The sequence below is a fragment of the Haemaphysalis longicornis genome, unplaced genomic scaffold (genome assembly GCF_048455015.1).
Source record: "Haemaphysalis longicornis isolate Haplotype H1 unplaced genomic scaffold, Haemaphysalis longicornis Haplotype H1 scaffold_2, whole genome shotgun sequence".
In the NCBI taxonomy this organism is placed as follows: Eukaryota; Metazoa; Arthropoda; class Arachnida; order Ixodida; family Ixodidae; genus Haemaphysalis; species Haemaphysalis longicornis.
In genome coordinates this window covers 115,776,811-115,798,781 of record NW_027526295.1, presented here as the reverse complement: position 1 = coordinate 115,798,781, position 21,971 = coordinate 115,776,811, and the positions used below count along the sequence as shown (strand labels likewise).

At 46.4% G+C, this 21,971-nt stretch overlaps 1 protein-coding gene across 1 annotated transcript in view; it reads right to left on the bottom strand.

Annotated features, from left to right (window-relative positions):
- Positions 1-3,678: 3,678 nt before the first annotated feature.
- The window catches only part of LOC144167313 (uncharacterized), a 39,391-nt gene continuing 21,098 nt past the window's right edge, over positions 3,679-21,971 (bottom strand). The window contains exons 4-7 of the mRNA XM_077696612.1: positions 19,856-19,949; positions 16,999-17,026; positions 13,094-13,342; positions 3,679-4,876 (exon numbers count right to left, since the gene is read on the bottom strand). Coding sequence (XP_077552738.1) covers positions 4,608-4,876; positions 13,094-13,342; positions 16,999-17,026; positions 19,856-19,949 — 640 coding nt within the window. The 3' untranslated portion in view covers positions 3,679-4,607. The remainder of the gene's footprint in view (positions 4,877-13,093; positions 13,343-16,998; positions 17,027-19,855; positions 19,950-21,971) is intronic.

The window sequence follows — 21,971 nt, the reverse complement described above, 5'->3', positions numbered from 1 at the left end:
GAAATTTTCATGTGCACGCCAGAAGGCCCTACTTCCCATCACAGTATACAGAAAGGAGTGCCTCAAGGAGCCGTTTTAAGTCCTCTATTATTCAACCTTACGCTTATCCACCTAAAGCGTGCGCTCCCTCCCGGCGTCAAGGTCACACTTTATGCGGATGACATCTGCATTTGGTGTGCGGCAAAGTCACGTCGTACAACGCAACAGCGGCTGCAGAAAGCTTTGAGCAATGTGTCTTCGTACCTTGCGTCCAAGGGTCTTCGCCTTTCTTCCGAAAAAAGCGTTGCCATGGCGTTCACCCGCAAGCGGATGAGACAATACCCTCTAATCCTTGGCGGTCGTTGTCTGCAATACGCACGAACCCAAAAATACCTTGGGATCATCGTAGATAGAAATCTATCATGGGCGCCGGAAGTGAAGCGGTTACGTACTCGTCTCTCTGCGGTGGCACAAGTTATTGGATACCTTGCTGGATGTCGATGGGGCAGCGACTGCAGATCCATGGTGCTTCTCTGCAAAGCATATGTAGACGGCTTGCTGCGCTACAGCCTGCCTGTTCTGCAACGGCTGTCACCCACATGCAAAAAGCAACTCAATGCGGCTAGAAATAACTGCCTGCGTACCTGCCTCGGCCTTCCTAAGGGCTCATCGTGTGTTGGCACTGTCGCAGAGGCTGGTTGCTTGCCTTTAGATATTATTAGAATGCAGGAAACATTTCGAATATACTTGAGGCATAGGCTGCACGCAAAATCCAAATTCTTGGCAGGTATTGTACGATGCAACAAAATTTCGAGCTTCGCAGAAACTCTAAATACTATAAACATCTCTGTACCTACCCAACGACGACAACTCATGCCATCTGATTTCCTGCCTTGGACTCTATCACCCCTATGGATAAAATTAAACATACCTGGACTCACATCAAAAAAAGTTATGCCTCAGATATGCCTCCTTCAACTAACACTTGCCCATACAAGTGACCAATACTCTCGTATGACCCACATTTTTACTGATGGATCATCTACGCCTGACTGCAGTTCTTGTGGGCTCTTCATTACATCCACCGGCCAAGCGCTCTCATACCGTCTTGAGCGCCCAACATCATCTACATCTGCTGAGCTTCATGCCATCAAACAAGCACTTCGCTACATTCTCCGCCAGCAGCCAGCACAGTGGGTAATCTTTACGGATTCGAAGGCAGCACTGCAAACTCTTCGACGTGCCAGCTGCTTCAGCATTCATGAACATATATCCCGCGATGTCTCTTACCTAAATCATCTAGTTTGTGTCGCCGGACACCGCGTGATACTGCAGTGGATCCCTGCCCACTGCGGCATCATAGGCAATGAAAAAGCAGATGAGGCTGCCAAGAGAGGATTGCAACTGCGGAACGTGAGGAACATTTTCTTCACGAAGCACGATGCCTCTAGGCTAGCAAAGGAGCTTGTTTTCAGGGAAAGAAGCACCTTCTGGTCTCTCCCGGAAAACCAGCACCCATTCCTGCATCATGTCGACCCAACTTTGGCACTGAGGTTACCGGAGCGACTTCCACGTCGGCTAGAGACTTTGCTCCATCGCTTACGTCTCAACGTGGCGCTAACACATACCTACCGCTATCGCCTTGGCCTAACCTCGAACCCCTGTTGTGACAACTGCGGTTCACCAGAAACCGTCGAGCACATTTTACTGGAGTGTCCTACATACTATCAAGCAAGAAACAACCTCGCACAGAAGATCGAGTGCCTCAACCACAGTTCCTTGACTTTAAAAGCACTTCTGGGACCATGGCCATCTCCCTCCTCTCAGCGTAAAGTGCTAACCGCATTATTTGAATATCTCAATGACATCGGGGTCGCTGAGCTGATATAGGACCAGACCATTCTTGCACTGTACAACCGCCCATAGACTTTTCACGTGTCGCACTGACGGACCCCAACGCACACGCTTCCTCCTTTTTTTTCACTTCTTTTATTTTATCCTATCTTCTCTCTCTTCCACCTTTCTTCCTATAGCCACTTTTTTTTCCTCCTCCCGTACCCCGCAGAGTAGCATGTCGGCGTCAACATGCCGGCAGACCTCTCTGCTTTCCTCTAATAAAGAGCTTTCTCTCTCTCTCTCGTTGGTCATTAAGGGTAACAGAGTGGATTCTTAGAGAAGTCAAACGTAGCAGGGGGCGGCAGAAAGTTAGATGGGCAGATTAGATCAAGAAGTTTGCTGGAATAAATAGGTCGCAGTTAGGACAGAACCGGGATAATTGGAGAACTATGGGAGAGGTCTTTGCCCTACAGTGGGCGCAGATAGGTTGATGTTGTTGATGATGATGCTGATGAACAACTGTTCGATGCACGTGTGCATTATCCTTGGTCACGGGTAGATCGACCGTAGCTTTGCTTTTAATTTAACCATTCATCATCATCATTATTGGTCCTGTATTTCCCAGAAATGATGAGCTACATCTACGTGCGTGCATGCTGTGTGTTCACACTGTTACATGGTTTGCTTATGGAAATGGTCTTCCGGCACACGACAGACATGCAAACCCTCGGGAACTGTGTTACTGAACTACCTCCAAGTAAAAGAAGTCCATCGCCAGCAATTGACCAGAACAATATACCGCTGATTGTGGGCATAAACACAACACGCGCCAACCTAATGTCATTTTAGACGAATGAGATTCGTTTCAAATGACATTCGTCTGCTGTCACACGGGCTCAGTCTAATGACATTCGCTGCGAATGACATTAGGTACTAAATGAGTCCAGAGAACTCATTCGACTGTGAATTCGGACCAACTGCGTACTCTCAACAGCAGAAGACCAGAAAAAAATATCTTTAAAGAAATAAGAAACTTATTGTTTGCCACGTTTTATTTGATCTTGCCTGTTTTAAAAGCTTTCGCTTGCTTTATTGAGCACTTTGAATGAAGTACGTCCGCTTTCAGTGTGACCGCATGGGTTCCCGGCTTTTCCAACTTTCAACCATTTCAACATGGCTGCCGTCGGCATGGGGACGGAAAATGCGCGCGCCCGCAATGCCGCGGGAAACCCAAACGAACGCACGCAATGGTCCGAGAGCGAGACGTTCGCTCGGCGACAGCCTTTTTCACGTCGCTCATCGCGGCGTCGTCCCCGCGCGCCGCCATGTTGGTGGACAAATTGCGGTATGGATCATGGCGGATCTCCTTGTTATTTGTCTTGGCTTCGTAAGACTTATTGCAACAAATTACGGCCTAAAAAAAGTGCGCATAACGCATGCTAAAGCATTTTAGATACTTTTTCTCAAAGTATAAACGCTTATCTGGATTACATCATCATTCTATGCAATTTCGAGTGCGCCAAGTACCGATTGCCATTGACATCACACTGATCACACGTGAATGACATTTGGTTTGTTCGTGTAGCACCTATGCAGAAAACAAGACATTAGGTTGGCGCGTGTGACAGGGGTATCATTTTGTCAAACGTGTTGAACTTAGATATCTGAGTTTGAATGGAAGTCAGTGGGCAGTCAACCAGCCACGTCAAAAATTCAGACAAAAAGAAAAACACCTTGAGACGCTCCTGCCTTTCCATTTTCTCCCTACCCATATTGGGCCTTGGGCCGACTTCACACAGAATAAACAAATTTTATTAAGTTAATAAAGGAAACCAACACCGTCTTGTTCAAATAGGACTTTAATCATTTGCCACGTCCGAACAGCGTTCATGCACTCAAGAACAACCTGCAAATGTTTGTCGATTCAACGCCACTGCGACCGGCTTTCAAGCATGGGCTCTCGCAATTTTTAAAGAATTATTTAGTCTTTCCCATTTACACTATACAGTCACCAACCGATATCTCTAGGACTGCTTGACTCTGCATGGCGATTATGTGGAACAGTCTTATAGCATAACAGCCATTTTTCAAGCGTGATATTTCGGACGTCTCAATGACTCGAGCATTTTTTACCGCTCTTTTGAGGTCAGAAAAGTCGGTCATCGACTGCATCATACATAGTACGTACGCCATTGATGTCTTCGCGAATCAGCACTGCCGAACGTGTAAAACTCGATCTTTTTCACACAATGACTAGCTTTGAATGACTAAGTTTTCTCTAGTCTCCTCACAGCTAACTATTAACACCCTGCCTCGCGTATATACATGATTCCGATCTTTTTTGCAGCTCGGATGATTGCCAGTGAAAAGGTGCACAGTAACTTTTATTCCACTGCGAGTGTTTTTTCTTTATGCTTTATGAAGAACTCGTAACAGAATAAATTCCAGTGACTAACTATGCTTTTTTAAGAACTCGTAACAGAATAAATTCCGGTGACTAACTTAACGCCGGTGATGAACCGGAAAAAAATTTCGACGTCCGAATTTTTGATTCATTACATTTCATGGTACAACTCAACAACTTGGGCCAATTTTGATTCGTGGTGATTCAAATGTGCCGGGTCGCATCCAAAACAAAACAAAGACAAAACAGGAAAACGTCGAAGTAAGAGCCATGGTCAGGCCGGTGTCCAAACTATATAACTCAAGTCATCTATACAGCTTTGGACAAGCCGCGACATCTCGCGGTTGCCACAAAACAACACGGTGAAGAAGCCCCGCAGGGAAGATATCTAGGGCAGTCCGAACACTTCGACCTCGGCGAGCTGGAGCACGTTCTTGAGCGGCTCCTGGCAGTCGGTGCAGTTCTGCGTGATCTGGATGGAGACGTAGCGGCCGCGCACGGGGCACGGCTTGCACTCGACGAACAGCAGCGCCTCGTCCTCGACGCCGCCCTTCTCGTGGTAGTGGCACCGCGTGTTGCCTTTGAACGGCACGTCGTTGTTCTCGGCGGTGATGGGCAGCGGACCGACGCGCACGTCGAAGTCGTGCAGCCGGTCCCCTGCGTTTACGAGTTGGGCAATATGGTAGAATTTTCCGGGGGCACTTTAGCCTCCTTAAAGCCTGGCGCAAAGTTGTGACAGGTATTTATATGAACGTTCACTCGTCGAGATAGCAGTTATGCTATGTTACCGTCCTCAATCCAGCTTCAATAAAGCACCTTAGTACCCCCCAAACCCAGCTTAATGCAGCTTAATTCAAAAAATCCTACCTTACTAGTCATTACGATCAGTCATTACCTTACCTTTGATAATCATTACTAGCCCCTTATACACGGATGGAGTGGTTTTGTGCGCTTCTGTCTTTCCATGGTTTACTCGGGTCTTTGTACCATTCGTGTCGACGTCGGGCTCGTTCCACATCACCTTCGTTGCCAGATGGTGAGTTGAGGCACCAGATTGTAAAAATATAGGGAAATTGGGGGGCAACTGGTGTTGACGTACCGGTACGGCTACAGAAGACGCTATCAGGTGAAAACTGGTAAAAAAAGTGTGCTACTGCTTTTAACACGGTTTCCTTTCCAGAATGGAAGATTTTCCAGCTTCTAAACACCAAGAGCTGCTGGACGGCATGCGTGTTCAAACGTGCTTGATACGTACTTTGGGTTTTCACTACTGCTTGAGAGTAACGGAAGCTCAAATGTTACATTTTGCATTTCAAATAAACCACAATGAACAACATCCTTCCAAACTTTTTACGCGACCATAACATTATTAAAATTGAAATGGATCTACCATCAATACGACCCGATCAAAATAAACAGGCCCGAATAATAAAGTGGGACACATTCAGGGCGCATAAAACCGGACATCAAACCCCCCCTGCACCCGTTACCACCGCCAATCTCGCAAGGTGGGAAGAAGCTCTGCACGAACGCCTACGCAACTCTACACAAACAGTAGACATCCCAGCAGATTCCCCAGAACCTGACTCCAAACTCGCCCATATGTGGCAAGCAAAGGCTATTCTCCAGAAACGCTTCTCTAAACAGCGGCACAGTCGAACCCTTCGAAGAAAAATAGCTGCTCTCGACCGCGACATTGAAAAATACACCCTCAAGCTCCTCACTCATAACTGGCATTCCGCATGCGAGGCTTTCAACTCGCACTTCCATCTTTCGCAGACGTGGAACATTCTCAAACACCTAATTGACCCCTCTTCCATACGCACCACACAGTGCCAACGATCGTATCCCACATCATACACCAATTCACTGGTACTGACACCCAACTCCTCGATTATATTCAGAATAAATACGTTCCTGCATGCCCCACCCTAACTCATTCAAGTTAGTGTGGGGATCCCAACCTAGAGCTGGACGCACCCACCTATAACGAAGGCGGAGGTTCGCGCCGCCATCCAACACCTTAAAACCAAATCGTCTCCGGGCCCCGACAAAATAACTAACAAGCTACTTCGAAACCTCGACGACCCTACCATCGCCGACCTGACTACACTTTTCAATGAGTGTTGGGTGAAGGGGGAACTCCCACCTCAGGGGAAGACAGCCAAAACCGTTCTTATTCCCAAACCGGGGAAGCAGCCACACGTCGATCACCTCCGACCTATATCATTAACATCGTGCTTAGGCAAGCTCGCACGTCGTTCTCACCCGGCTCAACAGTCATCGAAAAGCACCACCTGCTCCCTCACTCCATGCTGTGGTTCCGACCCCAGCTCTCTACTCAGGACGTCATGCTACAACTAAAACACCACATAGTAGATGCTCGATTCAGTTCCACACATAACACCAAGACGATCTTGGGCCTCGATTTAACGCGAGTGTTCGACGCCGTTACCCACTCGGCAATCCAGGAAGGAGTAGCAGCTGCTGGAGTCGGTGCGCGAGCATACAATTACATTTGTAATTTCCTCACGGGTCGAACAGCCACACTCACCATTGGACAATTGACTGCACCCTCCATCCTACTCGGTAGTAAAGGTACCCCAAAGATCGGTTCTTTGCCCCTTTCTTTTTAATATGGCCATACGAGGTCTACCCCTCTCCTCGACGCCATCCCCGACCTACACTACAGCATATACGCCGACGCCATCACGTTGTGGGTTACTAGAGGATCTGATGATCGCACCCAAGAAACCCTCCAAACGGCAACTGATGTCGTCGAAGTGTATGCTGCCTCTCGTGGTCTTTCCTGCTCCCCAACAAAGTCAGAGCTTCTTCTATACAGACCTAGAAGACCAGGAAAACAACCACCTTCCCCACTCCCCCTTATCCAAATCACTACTTCTAACGGCCAACCCATCCCACTAGTTGACTGAATCAAGATTCTAGGTCTCCGTAAACAGGCAAACGGACATAATGTAGATACTCTCCGTGCCCTAGAAAAAGGGGTGTACCAGACTACACGACTCATCTCTCGGATAGCTACCAAACATCGAGGAGTGAAAGAAAACAATCTAATACGTCTCCTACAAGCCTTCGTCATTAGTCGCATAGCATACGTCACCCCCTTCCTAAACCTCAAAGTCAGCGAAACACACGAAATTGAAGCTATGATACGTAAATCCTACAAACAGGCCCTAGGTCTCCCCGTTACACTCTCAACAAATTACTCTCGCTCGGTCTTAATGATACACTATATAGAAGAAATTATCGAAGCCCAACGGGTCTCGCTACTTGAACGACTCACGATAAGTGACACTAGACGCCACAATCTTCAGAGTCCTGGCCTCAGTCACCCCACTATTTATGACGCTTACGTCGCCATTCCCCCCGTCATTCGAGACCAACTGGTAATCCACTCCCTCCCTAAACACATGCACCCGGTTCATAACGAGGAAAGGCACCGAGCGATAGCACTGGCTTTACACAAGCAACACTCCTCTAACCCACAGTTAGCCTACGTGGACGCTGCAGAATACCCAGGACGCGAAGCCATGGCAGTGGTCGTAGTTGATTCATCTCACCGAACACTAGCTGCCCTCTCCTTCCCTACTCAGTTTCCAACCGTAGGCGAAGAAATGGCTATCGCTCTTGCCATTATTTCCAGCCCTAAGATTACTACTATAATAAGCGACTCCAAATCGGTCATTACCAATTACTCCAACGGGCGAGTTGATCCCCGAACTTTACGCCTTCTCCTGCAGGCACGCAAATTCCCGAAACGAAAAATATATATCGTTTGGACACCGGGTCACTCCGAACTCCCAGGGAATGAATTGGCATACGAGGTTGCTCGAGAACTGGTAATCCGAGATCCCAATGAGGCTGCAGAATCTCCTCAACCGTTCTCCCATAGGGACCACCGCTTGACCTACCGATCGGTACTCAATCACTACATACTGCCCAGAGCTCGTTTCCCACCACCCGAACCCTCCCTATCCCGCCGCCACGCTGTTGTATGGCGCCAACTTCAAACATCCACATTTCCCGCCCCTGCCCTCCTGTCACTCTACTACCCCGAGTAGCATTCTAATCGATGCCCTCTTTGTCATAAATACGCAGACCTACCACATGTGATTTGGTCCTGTGAAGAAAAACCCCTTCAAAATATTAAAAAGCACCCAATTTTATTACAGATTACGAACGCGGAGCAGTGAGAGGCCGCGCTGCTCAGCACAGACCCTATGACCCAGGTCTCACTAGCCCAGGTGGCCGAAGACGCCGCAGAGATCTACATGACTTCTGCCGTCGCCGGAAGGACACTGAAGTCGACCTGAAAACGGTCCCACCCATGGCAACAATAAAGTTTAATCTGATCTGACCTGCCGGACGTGTACCCACTAGCGGCCTGAAGTTCCCTTTCTAAATTGTGACTGCTGCATAAGCTTTGTATGATGATTGTACAATAATCAGTGAAATGTGAAATCCTCACATATTAACTCAAGAAAAATATACGTTGTGTTTAAATATAGGTGAAAAAACACAGCGACCGCTTCGTTTAATGCGTGTAACTTGCTCTGCAAGCGTGCCCGTTGGAAATGTAACAAGTTTCTTTAAACAGGCAGTGCGACGGATGTGAATAAGAAGTAATATGTCACTTCTTTCAAACCTATTTTGCTAATATAATTATAGAGGTAGTCAAGTAACGCTCTTCGTCGTTTAATTATAAAGGTGATCAAGTCGCCCCTCGGTGGGATAGATAGATTTCTACAAGAAACCAAAACCGCCATCCTAAAGGCGATGTTTTCGAGAGTTACATGCACAGAAGTAGTGCACGAGCCTAAACTACGTATTATCGGCCGTATTTTAGTGCTGGGGAAATATGGTGAAATTTTGACCGGGGAATGGTGCCGATGCTATTCCCAATATGGCAACACTGAATAAGCTTTCTTGTGCCTTAAAGAGTCCATGCAGACAAAATACGGGTTGGTTTTATTCAAACGGTTTCGTGTTTTATAGTATCTCCAGCGCTTGTCCGGAAGCTTACGGTGCTTTATTCACTGAGAAATTAATCAATTTAAGTTGAAATTTTGATTCTCCCACCAAATCGTGTGTTTTCACGACGTCTGCAATGACATCACAAGGACAGGTCTTCAAGCTAAACTTGGTGTGCTGCGGAGCCTGGTTTACCGTTAGTCAACCTAGATGGCGCCACCATTCTGCGGCGGGCAACTCTCTGTCATTGCTTTGTTTTTGACCGTATTTCTACCTACCTAGTTCTTGTTCAGGTAAAAAAAAAATCTGAAGAAATTCACAGAATTATCTACTAGTCCGTAGAATTCTGATGCCGCATCTCTTGAGTGTGAGTTTTTTCCTGCCATTTTTTTTGTTTTTTTTTCTAAATCCTGCCCGACCAATTATCTCCGTTTACGCCATTATAACGATTACAGGTGGAACGTTCGCGAAATCTGCGTTATTGTGGAAATGCCGTGCGGTATAAGTTTTGAGGTTTTCCGTATTTTTGTAATATATTTGTTATTTTTATTTTTTTTCGAAATTTCGTTCGACCAATTATCTCCATTTACGTTACTATAAGGATCACATTTGTAACTTTCGCGAAATCTGCATTATTGGGGAAACGCAGGGCGTTACACGGTTCGTCGTTCCCCGTAATTATTTTACAGATGTCTTATTTTTTTTAGTTTTTGAAAAATTTGTTCCAACAATTATCTCCATTTACGCTATTATAACGATTGTGGGTGGAACCTTTGCGAAATCTGACTTATTGTGCAAATGCAGGGCGGCGTTGCATGTTCCGCCATTTTCTTTAATTTTTTATACGTTTCTTATTTTTTGTTTTGAAAACTTTCGTGTGACCAGTTATTTCCATTTACACCATCCCAGCGGCTAGAGGAGAAACTCCCGCGATATATTCATTTTTGTGGAAATGCAGGACGTTACACGGTCTTGGCTGTGGGGGTACTCGGGAAAGAATGCTACGCAAGTAATCGTTTCGTGAAACATGGTGTTCGCTCGACAAATATGGGCAAGTAAGGCACCGTCGCTAACGCGAATTGGCCAGAGTCGTCTGAGACAACCCCAAAGCTTGCCGCAGTGCTGTGAAACTAAAACAAACATAGTGCGCGCAGCACCAACAGCAGTACGCTTCCGTACTTCTATGTTTACGTGCACTTTCGTTACTTCCACGGTTTATCTCACCATTCTTGCTACTATAAAAATAATGTGCTCTAAATTTAAGCGCAAATAGCTCGTTCGACAAACTTATACGCCCTGCCTAATTTGCGTTTGCTTTTGCCGGCCTCAGCCAACCGCAGAGCTATTACATATGACGTCATAGGTTCTGTTGCGGGAAATGAGCAAGTGGGTCACGTGGCCATTCCATTTTTTTTTTCTAATTATATAGCTTATTTGGGCCAAGTTAGCGTTAAAAGTGGTGTCATTAGGATTCCAACGAGGCACTCTTCCGAATGAACCACGCTTACGTTTTTTCTGCATGGCCCCTTTAAAAGAGAAGAAATAAAAATGGCGGCGACTCTGCTGACTTCGCAAGAAATGTCGTCGAAAGTCGATAGTCCTATGCCACCCCACAAGGTAACAATCTCTCTCTCCCCCTTTAACCCCTCACGCTCATCCTCCCTCCTCCAGCTACAGTCGTGACGAATGTAATGTAGGTTTGCACAATTCGATTTTCCCGCGTTCGTATTGCTCGCTCGCCATCTGTCGGAATCTTTTGTCTCTTTGTGCTTGGAACAGCCTGAGCGGACATCTTTTCTGTTCGTGTTTGCTCTTATCTCGTCTTTTTCTGACACAGTTTCTAGCATGTTTCTTTTTTATTTGCTACCGTAAAAATATACTAATGCGCATTTTGAATTAAAAGAATACCTGTACTGCCAGTTGTGTGTTCTGCCTGAAATGTGCCCGTGTTTTTCTTTTTTGCGCTGAATAACGCCGACCTCTATGGGCCATGCAGCAAATGTTCAGCAGTTTGGAGTGGTCTTGCCTATTTATTATTTCGCGCTGAAACATTCTTTCCCGGTTTTCTGGCCATACAGTTGGATCGAGTGGCAGTAAGACAGACAGACAGACCAATTTCTGCGTTAGGTAGCCCACGACAGAATATAATTTTTAGAATCTTCGCTGGTTGGTATCATCGACCAGATTTAGGGGAAATCCCCAAGGTGGAGTAAGTTTCTGTAAAGGAAAGTCGATTAACACCTGCCCTTCACTTCGAGTTGTTGATCAATTCGCTTTCGCGCTACTAACGACTAGCCTCCTGGTTAGCTCAGTTGGTAGAGCGACTGCTCCGGTTAAGCAGTGGTCCAGGGTTCGAATCCTGGACCAGGACGAATTTTTCTTCAACTGCGAAGTTTCTGAGAAAGCTGTATAGCTTTCCTGTGTAGCCGTATGGCTGCATTTGGTTGGTATCATGCACGAGGCGTCGTTACGGCTGAGTTTGTGTTGCACGACTAGAAGGGAAGAAGAGCTGATGTAAACCCGTTTGGGGGATTATTTGTCTCAGAGGGTGAGCCATTAGACTCGCGCGCAATAGACAGAATTATCACGGCCACTGCATTGTCCCAGTAATAAAGAAATTGGCTGCGTCTCAGCTCCTTTCGTTGCAAATGTTTACGAAAGACGATAGTCTATCGCCCACATTTGGCACGTAAATGCCTTCCTTCAGTTTCCCGCTCACCTATCATGCTGTTCCTCTCCCGCCACGCTCCTCCCAAGGTACATACGCTAAAGGTTTGCTCAAGTCAATTTAAACTTGCCGCGTTCCACTGCTGCAGGCCGGGTGCTCGATGCTAGCGCTGCCGTACGGGTGAGACTCTTGTGAATCAAGGCACCCTACTTCAACTTAGAACTACGTTGCCCTACTCCACGTGCGTTCCAAGCGGAAGGTGGAAGCTATCTAGTTGAACCTTTGGTATACCTGTTTCCGTTTGATTTCTTAAAATGCCGCCAGAAGCCATAGTGGCGCGGGCGACAGCAGGCGACGGAGTGAATTCTTTATGCAGTGGACGCAGTATTTCATTTGTATCGCAGAAATCAGCATCGATGAATTTGTTATAAAGGAACACTGCAAATATCACTTATGTATTGATTTCAGATGCGACTGCATCTCATTCACTCGCCTTGTACCTCCATACGGCGTTGTCCGTCCACACCCCTCCCCCTACACTATAAAAAAATAATAGTTAGCGGCGCCCGGTTTCGATCCGATGACACCCTGTGGGCGGAACGCGAGGTACATGGTGCTCTTCCCACTGCGCCACAAAACCGAGACAGAATCAAATGCTACGAACGCGCCTTATATACTTGACTCATTCAAACTACGTCAAGAAGCTACTGATACAACGCATCATGGGGCAATGATTAACACTTGCAATAAAAGAAAAGAAGCTCCCACTTACAGCAACAATGATGGAGTAAAGGTCGTTGCGACAGCGAAGCCCCAAGCATACCACTTAGAGAGATTGACCAAGATTGGCCAATAAAACATAATAATCATAAAACATCATAATCATACGCGTTCCCGACACGTTTCACGCGATTTCAGAATCAATCCAACGGCAACACCAAGTGAACCCCACGATGCGTCGCATCTACACAGGGTTCCCCTCGCGGGGAGGTGGGCGCAATTTTTTGTCTTATATTTTCGTAATGTTTTGTTCTTGTTCAACGATGTTGACAAGTATTAATATTGCTTCCGAAACCAATTGTGCAGCTTCTGTTCACTTTGGCCGGGTGGCTGAATGGAGTTATAGACAGACGGACAGAAAGACCGAAATTTTCACGTTCGACTAGCCCAAGAAAGACTATAGTGTTTAGAAAAAAAGCCCCGTTCCTCACCCCACTCCTTTCGGTTGCGTATGCGTATTCCGGTGACGGTGATGTCCTGCGCCAGGTCGACCATCCACCAGGGGAAGAGCTCGTTCCAGTACGAGTCCATGGTGTGCGCGAAGTAGGGCGGCTTCAGGCCGTCCGTGTTGTGCGAGCCGTCCACCGCCTTGTCCGACGTGTACTGGATGCCGTACAGCTCGTACGTCGAGCTCTGCTGCGTCTTCTTCTTGTACGCGTAGTTCACGCCCATGCCCGTCTCTGCGAAGAATCGGGGACGGGGCATTGGCGTGTGAATATGTCCAGCCTGTTGTTGCTTGCGGCGATACTACCCACCAGGATTGACTCGCTCAGGCCATTCTCGCTGAATATATTAAGCCAATGACGAATTTGTCGCGTTGGTTCTTACAGCGAAGAGGTGCATTTGTCCGGCAGAAAAATCTTGCATTGCGAAGCGTCGGCAGCGGCAATTATTTGTTAAGCATACCTTCGCTGAAACAACGTATTCTCCCCCCTTTAAGCTGCGAGTATAGCCTTGTAGAGGGTGCCTTCGGGTAATTTTGGGCCTCCATTTAGTATTTCGCCTCTATAAAAGAAAAAAAAAACGGCTGTCGCTGCCCACTTGATCGAAAAACAAAAAATGGCGCAGCTTGCATTAGCGGTGCAAGGCTGGAGAAACAGCACAGCTGGCGGCCCCTCTCCTTTCGTCGGTGACCCGGCTGTACAAAGCCAACGCTACGAAAAATCCAAAGGAAATAACGCTGTGCGCCAGGAGTGCGATGATAGCTCTTTTTTTTTAAAGTGCGATGATATAGCTCAATCGGATGGACGCCGGTTTCATAACGCGAGAAACCCAGGTTCGATTCCGACCACGACAAGCATTTTTTGCTTTCCAATTGGAAGTTTCTGTTCGCGCTGGACAACTTACGGCCGGGTTAAACAGCTACGCTGTTGATAAGCCACTGGCGCTTATCGTGTGTACATTATGGGGGCGATTCATTACGCCTAGCATGTATGTTTTTCTTGTGATCACTCCATTGCTTGTTGAATGTTCTAGCCGCAGGTTAATTCAGCTGCATCTTTAGCCCACACATATTGGTAAAGCATTAAGTGTCCACTGAGTGTGTAATACTGAGAAAAAGAAAACGAACGGATGATCACTCTAAGCTTGTGATGCAGGCGATTCTATGTTTCTATTCTATGTTTTAACTTCTATGTCTTAACTTCGCTGCCGCTTGAATACACCAAAACTTGCATTGATCATGTATGTATGTTTGCTATGCAGATATAAACATCAAATCCAAAGAAGCCTGTCCAGTCGTGAAGGCGGCAGTATAGCAAGCACAAGCACACTGCAGCAAAGCATCGGCAAGAATTGCGGGGGCCCCACAGAGTCCAAGAAAGCAGCAGCAGGATCTGCAGGCGGCTCATTTTCAATACGCACGGAATGCAACGCATAGCAGCTACCCTACCCTCGTGGTGTTTCCATTCAGACGCCGAGGACACTGCGTGATGATCTAGCTGCTAGACTAACCCTACTGTTTGGCGCTCTGACGTTGAGGCAATGTCTCCTACAAAATGGAACGCTCAGTAAAGCTCGGCATATTAAAATCCTAGCAGGAATTTTGGTGGAGGTGCAGGTAGGAGCGCAGCGCACGATAACTGTTTTTGCTGCTTCTAACTACGTCTAAGCTCCATACGTGTTAAGAAGAATAACAGTAATAGTAATAGTAATGACAACATTAATAAAGTTCATGTTCACCGTAGAACTCCTCATAAAGCAGTGACCGCGAAAACGTTCGATTGCCGGACATGTCGCCCCACCACCACCACCATAACCACCACCACCACCATAACTACCACCAACACCAACACCACCACTATCATCATCATCATCATCATCATCAGCAGCAGCATCATCATCATATCTCTGCGTCGTTTTATTCCTACGTAAAGACACCTTCTCATTCCAGTGTCCCCTTTCCCCACTTCAGCCAAAGGCCATCATTTTTACATACAACTTTTATCAATTCCATCCTCTTCTGCCAAGTTGGAACTGCTCGCGTTCCATCTCTTCGGACAGCGCACGTTTTTACCTTTTTTCTTTGTTTCGCGTGGAGCAGCTGAAGTCGGCATCTTTTGTTTTTCTGTTCGCTTTCATCACGCCTCTCTTCAACGCTGCTTTTGACCAACTAATCTTTCATTCGCTATCACAAAAGCTAATCCAATGTATATTCTTAACTAAAAGAGCGCGACTGCTCGTGGTTATGTACTTCTATTTTGCGTCAAATATGCTTCAGGTTTCCTTTCCTATGTACGAGGCATGGAAACCGTTTTCGCTGTTTTGAACGGCCTTTCCTGCTTACATATTTTGTTATGGCCCCTGAATGCATTAAAAGAGACCTAAACAAAAGTTGGGGAAAAGCGCGCACCAGCATCGTGGGCATTCTAACTGAAAATGAACAGGGGCCCCGACGCCAAGAAATTTGTGGAAGTACAGCAACAAACAAATCATCAAAAGAGATAAAGTTAAAAACAAAGTGGTTGCTCCCTCTTTCATAGGAATCTGCAAAACACGAAAGTGAAAGGGACATTCACATGAGCAGTTGAATGTTAAAGGAATTTCCTTGTCCGAAGGGTTCGCGAGCCTGACCCCGCCAGACGAAGTGACACCGACACGCAAGAAATAAAAAAAAACAGGGGAGGGTGCCTCACGCGCGTCCCCCGTACACGAAGGCGCCGGCATCGAGGCGCCAACTGTCGGCGCTTATTAGTGTCATGATGCGCTACTTCGCTTCGCCTCTTCTAGACGGCGCGAACCATCTGAATGAGTCATAGGGAAGGACATAAGGCGCGTTCGTAGCATATGCTCACGTCTCGGTTCGTAGCGCAGTGGGAAGAGCGCCACGTACCTCCCGTTGCGGCCAGAGAGTCGTGTGATCGAAACCGCGCGCCTCCGCGTCAATGGCACTTTTTCTGGCGACGTCACTTCCGTGACGGATATCACGTCACCAAAATCTTTGTGTAGCCGGGCATAAAACACTTTCGTGTTAAAATGAAATACGAACACATTTGCGCACGAAAAACCGACGCATGCAAAACGAACTTTGTTCATCAGAATAATCTCGAACATTCCTCCGCGCGACCACAGAAGGAAAAAAAAAGAACAGATGCATACGGCCGTTTGCATGGTTAGTGGTCGCACTTGATTATTGAAGCTGCTGTGGCTGTCCAACACAGTCCGCGAAGCACCCGCATGACGTATTTCCCGTTGTCCCCGAACTGTCAATTCAGTTCCACTGTGCGATGCACCACCACTAAATCCCGCCAGGATTATCTCCAACCTCTCGACGCGAGTGCACCTGAGGCATGGGTCATGGCGTCGAAAGCAGGTAATTCAGGCAAAGCGTCCACACAAGCCCCCACATTTGTGAACAGCCCGGAGAGCCGAAACATGCCGGTCAAACGGTCCGATGACGCTAACCGTTCTCAGGGCCCACAAACCGTGTCCAGACGTATATACTTCGTGGGCAGTCATTCCTTCACCGTTTATTATTTTATGCACCGTCGGTAATTTTTTGCGTCATCTCCTGTTCACGGTGCCAAATATTTGATCTAGAGAGATAACTCATGCTTTCGCGTTATCAACAGGAAGAGCGTGGTTGTCCCGTCGTTGTCACAATGGCTGCGCAACAGGAGGGGCGTGGTTTGAATTTGCAAACTTCCGCACTGGCGAAAGCAATTTAGTTTTTAGAGCTGCGCTTGGCGGAGCATAGGCCGTGACTACAAACACACGGCAGGCTGCCGGTGATAGACACCCGGAAGCGCTCACGCCCTGCCCGCACCGCGCCGACAAAAAAAGTACCGCCCGCCAGTAACTGCTCACAGCTCTCGCTGTAAAAAAGGACAATACTCACCGTTGTATAGCGTGTCCCTATACCGGTTCTGAAAAACAAAGGGACAAAGAAGAGAGTTTAGGATTATTGTCACAGTCGAATAGTTTCTTGACAGTTCGCAAAATCTATAACAAAGGATCTGCAGTACAGCGCTGCTGCTCTGTGGTTTGTGTTTCGTTACCCATCTATCTGCCGCCTGCTGCTCCGATTCCTCCAAGCTGGTATAAATATCTCGCGAAGCACCAACTTGCACCGATGCAAGCCCGATATTGTTAATTCCTGCTACGGAGGAACTGCTAGGAACACAGATTATGGGTGCATTCATGCACATGTAAGTACGTGCGCGCGCACACACACACGCACGCACGCACGCACGCACGCACGCGTACGCACATACTCGCCCTAAATCTGCTCCTAACGTGACGAGGGCATGACACATCGTCCCTGTCAAGGAGAGTAATCGTGGAAGGAACCGCTCTACTCTCCTCTGGATGGCACACCGCTGCCCGACCTTTGGAGCAGAAGTGTTCTATGGTACCGAGGAACAGCGGTGTATCACGCATGCTATAGCTCTGCATGCTGCTTACTCACAAACCACTATTTCTAATTGCGAATGTACCCGGGATACCGTTCGTTATTGTCGTCCTCACTTTAGTGAGAGCCCGGTTGTGGTTATTATGATGTGGACGTCTTGGCATAATTGCGTGCGTGAATACGGACGGACAAATTTTAATGACGAAGCATTAAATGGCCCATTGAGTGAAAAAAGCCGGCGTCGGGGCGTCTGTAGCCGTGATATAGCTCCTAGATTTCAATGGCTGCGACGCCTTAATAAAGGACAAAGAAAAAAAAAAGGACTGCGCTGCTAGGCGACGCCTGGGCATGTGCAGTACCACGCGGAAAGAAGAGTGTACGGGGGTGGTTGCGGCCGCTATTCGTCCGGCGGCAGCGATACGCCGTCAAGTACCAGGGCGTATCGTCACCCAGAGTCAGGAGAAAGTCAGGCGGCACTGGGCTAGTGTTCTCAACAATTTCGCCGAAATAATTTCCTTTTAATGCCAGCGTGCTATCGTAAAAACTAAAAAAAAAAAAAAATCCGCGCCAATTTATTCGCAGAACTTTAACACATCACTTGCAGCGTAAAACGGAAAGGAGAACCCAGCAGAGTGAAAGTGGACACTAATGCTTTCACATTCACAGCTGATAAGCTGATTTACCCGTTATACCTCGGTGGAACGGGAAGGGTTTCAGTTCATGAGCCCGTTTAATAAAGTTAGCTGATAAGAAGCTCTTAGGTGCCCTCGGATATTTAGCTTTAACGAAAACTTTTCTTTCTTTAAGCTCTTTAACACATTTAACGAAATTTCTGTGGCTACAATTTCAGTGATATGTATAAAATATGTTCGGCGACTGATGCAATTGGTTGATTTAGAATGCTCTCTAAGCATACACCTGTCATTAACTGGTGGACTCCCGGGTCTGGATGACGGTTAATTCATTACGGAACACACCAATAAAAGGAGTGGCGTAATTTATTTATTTATTTATTTATTTATTTATTTATTTATTTATTTATTTATTTATTTATTTATTTATTTATTTATTTATTTATTTATTTATTTATTTATTTATTTATTTATTTATTTATTTATTTATTTATTTATTTATTTATTTATTTATTTATTTATTTATTTATTTATTTATTTATTTATTTATTGAATACTGCCAGCCTGAGAGCCAGGCCTCGGGCAGGAGTGGAAATACATGTTTACATTGACAAGGACGCAATAGTTAACTGGGTACAACACAGAAAAAATAATACGACACACATTGACAATATTTGTCAAAGAAAAAAGAGAAAACAAAAGAAAACACAACAGAGAAAGCACATACCTGCACAGAATTTGACACGCATGACACTTTAACGTAATGATGCATGTCGTGAACATCCTCGTAATTAGGAATAGTGTAGTGCCATTCGAAACAGTGGAGGAATGGCACGACCAGCAGAGAAACGTGACGTCACTTTGCAAGCGGGTAGAGGGCAGGTGGTTCCTAACTTAGCTGCATAAAGTTCACTGCGAGTAGCGAAATCACCACCCGTGGTTTATGCGCCGCGCACCGACGGACGAGGTGACAACGCCACCCCGAATATGTCGAGTGTTACAGATAACCCTCTAAAGCGTCAGTCTTAGCAAAGTTTGTGCCGGGCTCCACAGATCATTTTTGTTAAGGAGTAGGTTGTTCGTATGTCAACCGCCGCGGAGGATAGAGGTGGACGTTTCGGGGAGGATCGGGTAGTCCCTTTATAAAGCTCCGATGACTCGTCTCATTACGTAGCATCCGGCAGGGCCATCACCGGACCGTGCTGCTGCTTCTTTCAGAACTGTTTCTGAAACCAGCTCTGCGTTTGTAATAGTGGTTATAGCACTGACCAACTGTTTAGTGTACTGCGAAAGGTTTTACCGTGCATACATGTGGTTGGTGCTCAGCCATTCATTCCGTATACAGCAGTCGGAAATAGATGGTAACAACTATGCGGCATCCTCGGTAATGGCATCCTTGTATTCTTGTTTACGAAGAATCCAGAAAAGTCTGGTTTAAGGTGTGCTGCACCAGAACTTTTTTTCTTGTACAAGCAATCATCTCATAACGTGTTCGTTTCATAATTTAGTACTAACGTATTCATTTCATAAATTACGACCTGAAAATTCGGATTCATACGCTCGACTAATAAAGCACCCCTTGTCGTTTGCGAGGAATTTGAGCTATTTTCTGGCACTTGGCTGTACGAAGCTATAAAGATTCTTATTCATGTGACAGGCATAGAAATAAAGGAATAAGGGGCAAGAGGTCAAAAACAAAGATTCCCACTCACCGCAGCATAGTATACGAATCCCTTGGACGTTAGCGGCTTTCCGTGAGGAAACGGGGTCATAAGGTCGCACGCGAACTTCTTGGTGTTTGATATCCTGCGTGACAGACGTGTCATGTCATTGTCACTGGATGACGTCAAAAAGCTTCTGATACCATGAGCTTGTCGGATAACGCAGACATGCATTACACAGAACGAACTTACACTTCGCGGTGAAGGTGCTTGCTCTGGGTTCTAAAGAAAGAGTTTCGCCAACAATATAACGCTCAGAAGGCGATAATCCTTGAGGTTTTGACATGATACTTGTCCGTGGTGACCATTTTCGATAATATTACAATATGGTTGTGCCATGCTGCCGCACACATACGTGCACAATGAATAATAACGTTCAGCCGAAGGTGTCGTTTACACAAACAGAAGCTTCCGCTATGGCCAAGCGCTTTGCAATAACCGAAAAAAAAAATCGCTTACAGAGTCACTCGCCAAATAACCATTGCTTTTTGCACACGACTGACCCAGAAATACAGTCACGACTCCCGAGACAAAACCTAGAAACTTTATATCACCCTGTACGGATCAGCTGTGCTTACACAAACAATTACGTATATCGCCTTGGAGTAACGCCAAACCCGTACTGCGATAATTGTTCCTGTTTTGAATCTTGGTGCCTACATGGCACCAAGATCACGCTTTCTTGAAGACGTCAAAGGCCTAGTACAAGGGCCAATTACTGCCTATATTATTCTAGGACCGTGGATATGTTCCACAAAGTAGCACCAAGTTCCCAAAAGTTCGTTCTCTTATTTAAATGACATGGGCTTAATTTGAAAATTGTAAATTATGTCGCGTAAGCTAAAAAAAAATGCGTGCAAGTGTGTCACCGCGCACCGAGTCCACAACAGTCTTTTTTTTCTTTTCTGCACAGCTCTTTCTTGGGTTTTCTCCTTCTCAATTACCAGTCCTCAGCAGAGAAGCATATAGGCGATTGTAAACGCCAACAAACCTCCCCCCCTTTCATATAAAACCCTTCTCTCTCTCTCTCTCTCTCTCTCTCTCTCTCTCTCCAAATAACGGAAACAGTCTCATCGGACATGCAGGAACGAGAATTTCCGTCATTTGATGTCTCGTAGTATCGAGATGATTGTAATTCTCAGGTTAGAAACGGCCCAAAAGCGCCACCAAGCATGTTTTAAACATGTGTTATCATAAATCTATCGATTTTATTGGCAGCACATGTCATGATTACAATTCAAAGCTTTCAAGTTCCGACTCCACATGATAAAGCGTTCTGCATTCCTGCTAGCTGTTGCAAACCAGTGGAAACACCAGGTATACGCTTGGGCGTCACAGCAAGCGTGGGACGTATGTTATTAAGCCGGAAGCATTGTCAGTACTATGGAGTGGCGCTTGCTCATCACCATTCATTGCGCATTGTCGATTTGCTCTTTCGCCTCTTTATAACGACGCAGAACAATATAACGTATGTACCCGCAGAACTAGCTCTGAGTCCCGCCCAAACCGCTTTTAGTGGCCGCCTCAGTAGTCTACTGTCACCGCATACTTGGCACATGAAGGAAGTATATTTTTTGCGGGAATCTAAATTCTCAGGGCTGTACGGCTCTCGAATGTCCGCCTGCGTGACTAGTCAAAAATACTGACCCTCAGATTGTGGAACTATGCGTGGCCGAAACAAGAGGAGAATTTGAGTCGTATTCGAAATTTCGAGCCTTCGCACACCTCTAGTCAAGACCAACGCCAAAAATAGGCGCTAACAGCACGTATAATGCGATTTCAACATTTCGGTTCTATTTGAATCCCACCCGAAAACTTGAAATTCGGAATTCGGGGTTTAGCGCGCAAGGTACGAAGCTCAGGAGAAGAAGTACTCACATCGTTTTACCACCTTGGGATCTTTTAAATCTTAATACGACCTGAAGTTTTAAGGCGACTGCTTTGTGATGAACTTTATCGCGTAACGGAGATGGTGGCGGCTGTATCCAGTGCAACCACGACGACACAGGTGTAGTGTTTTTTTTTTCTGCGTAAGGGTGCTTCCTTCTGTCACCGACAGTAGGTGCAGTCGCCCTTTTCGTAGCGCAGGCAAAACGCTTTAGCGGGT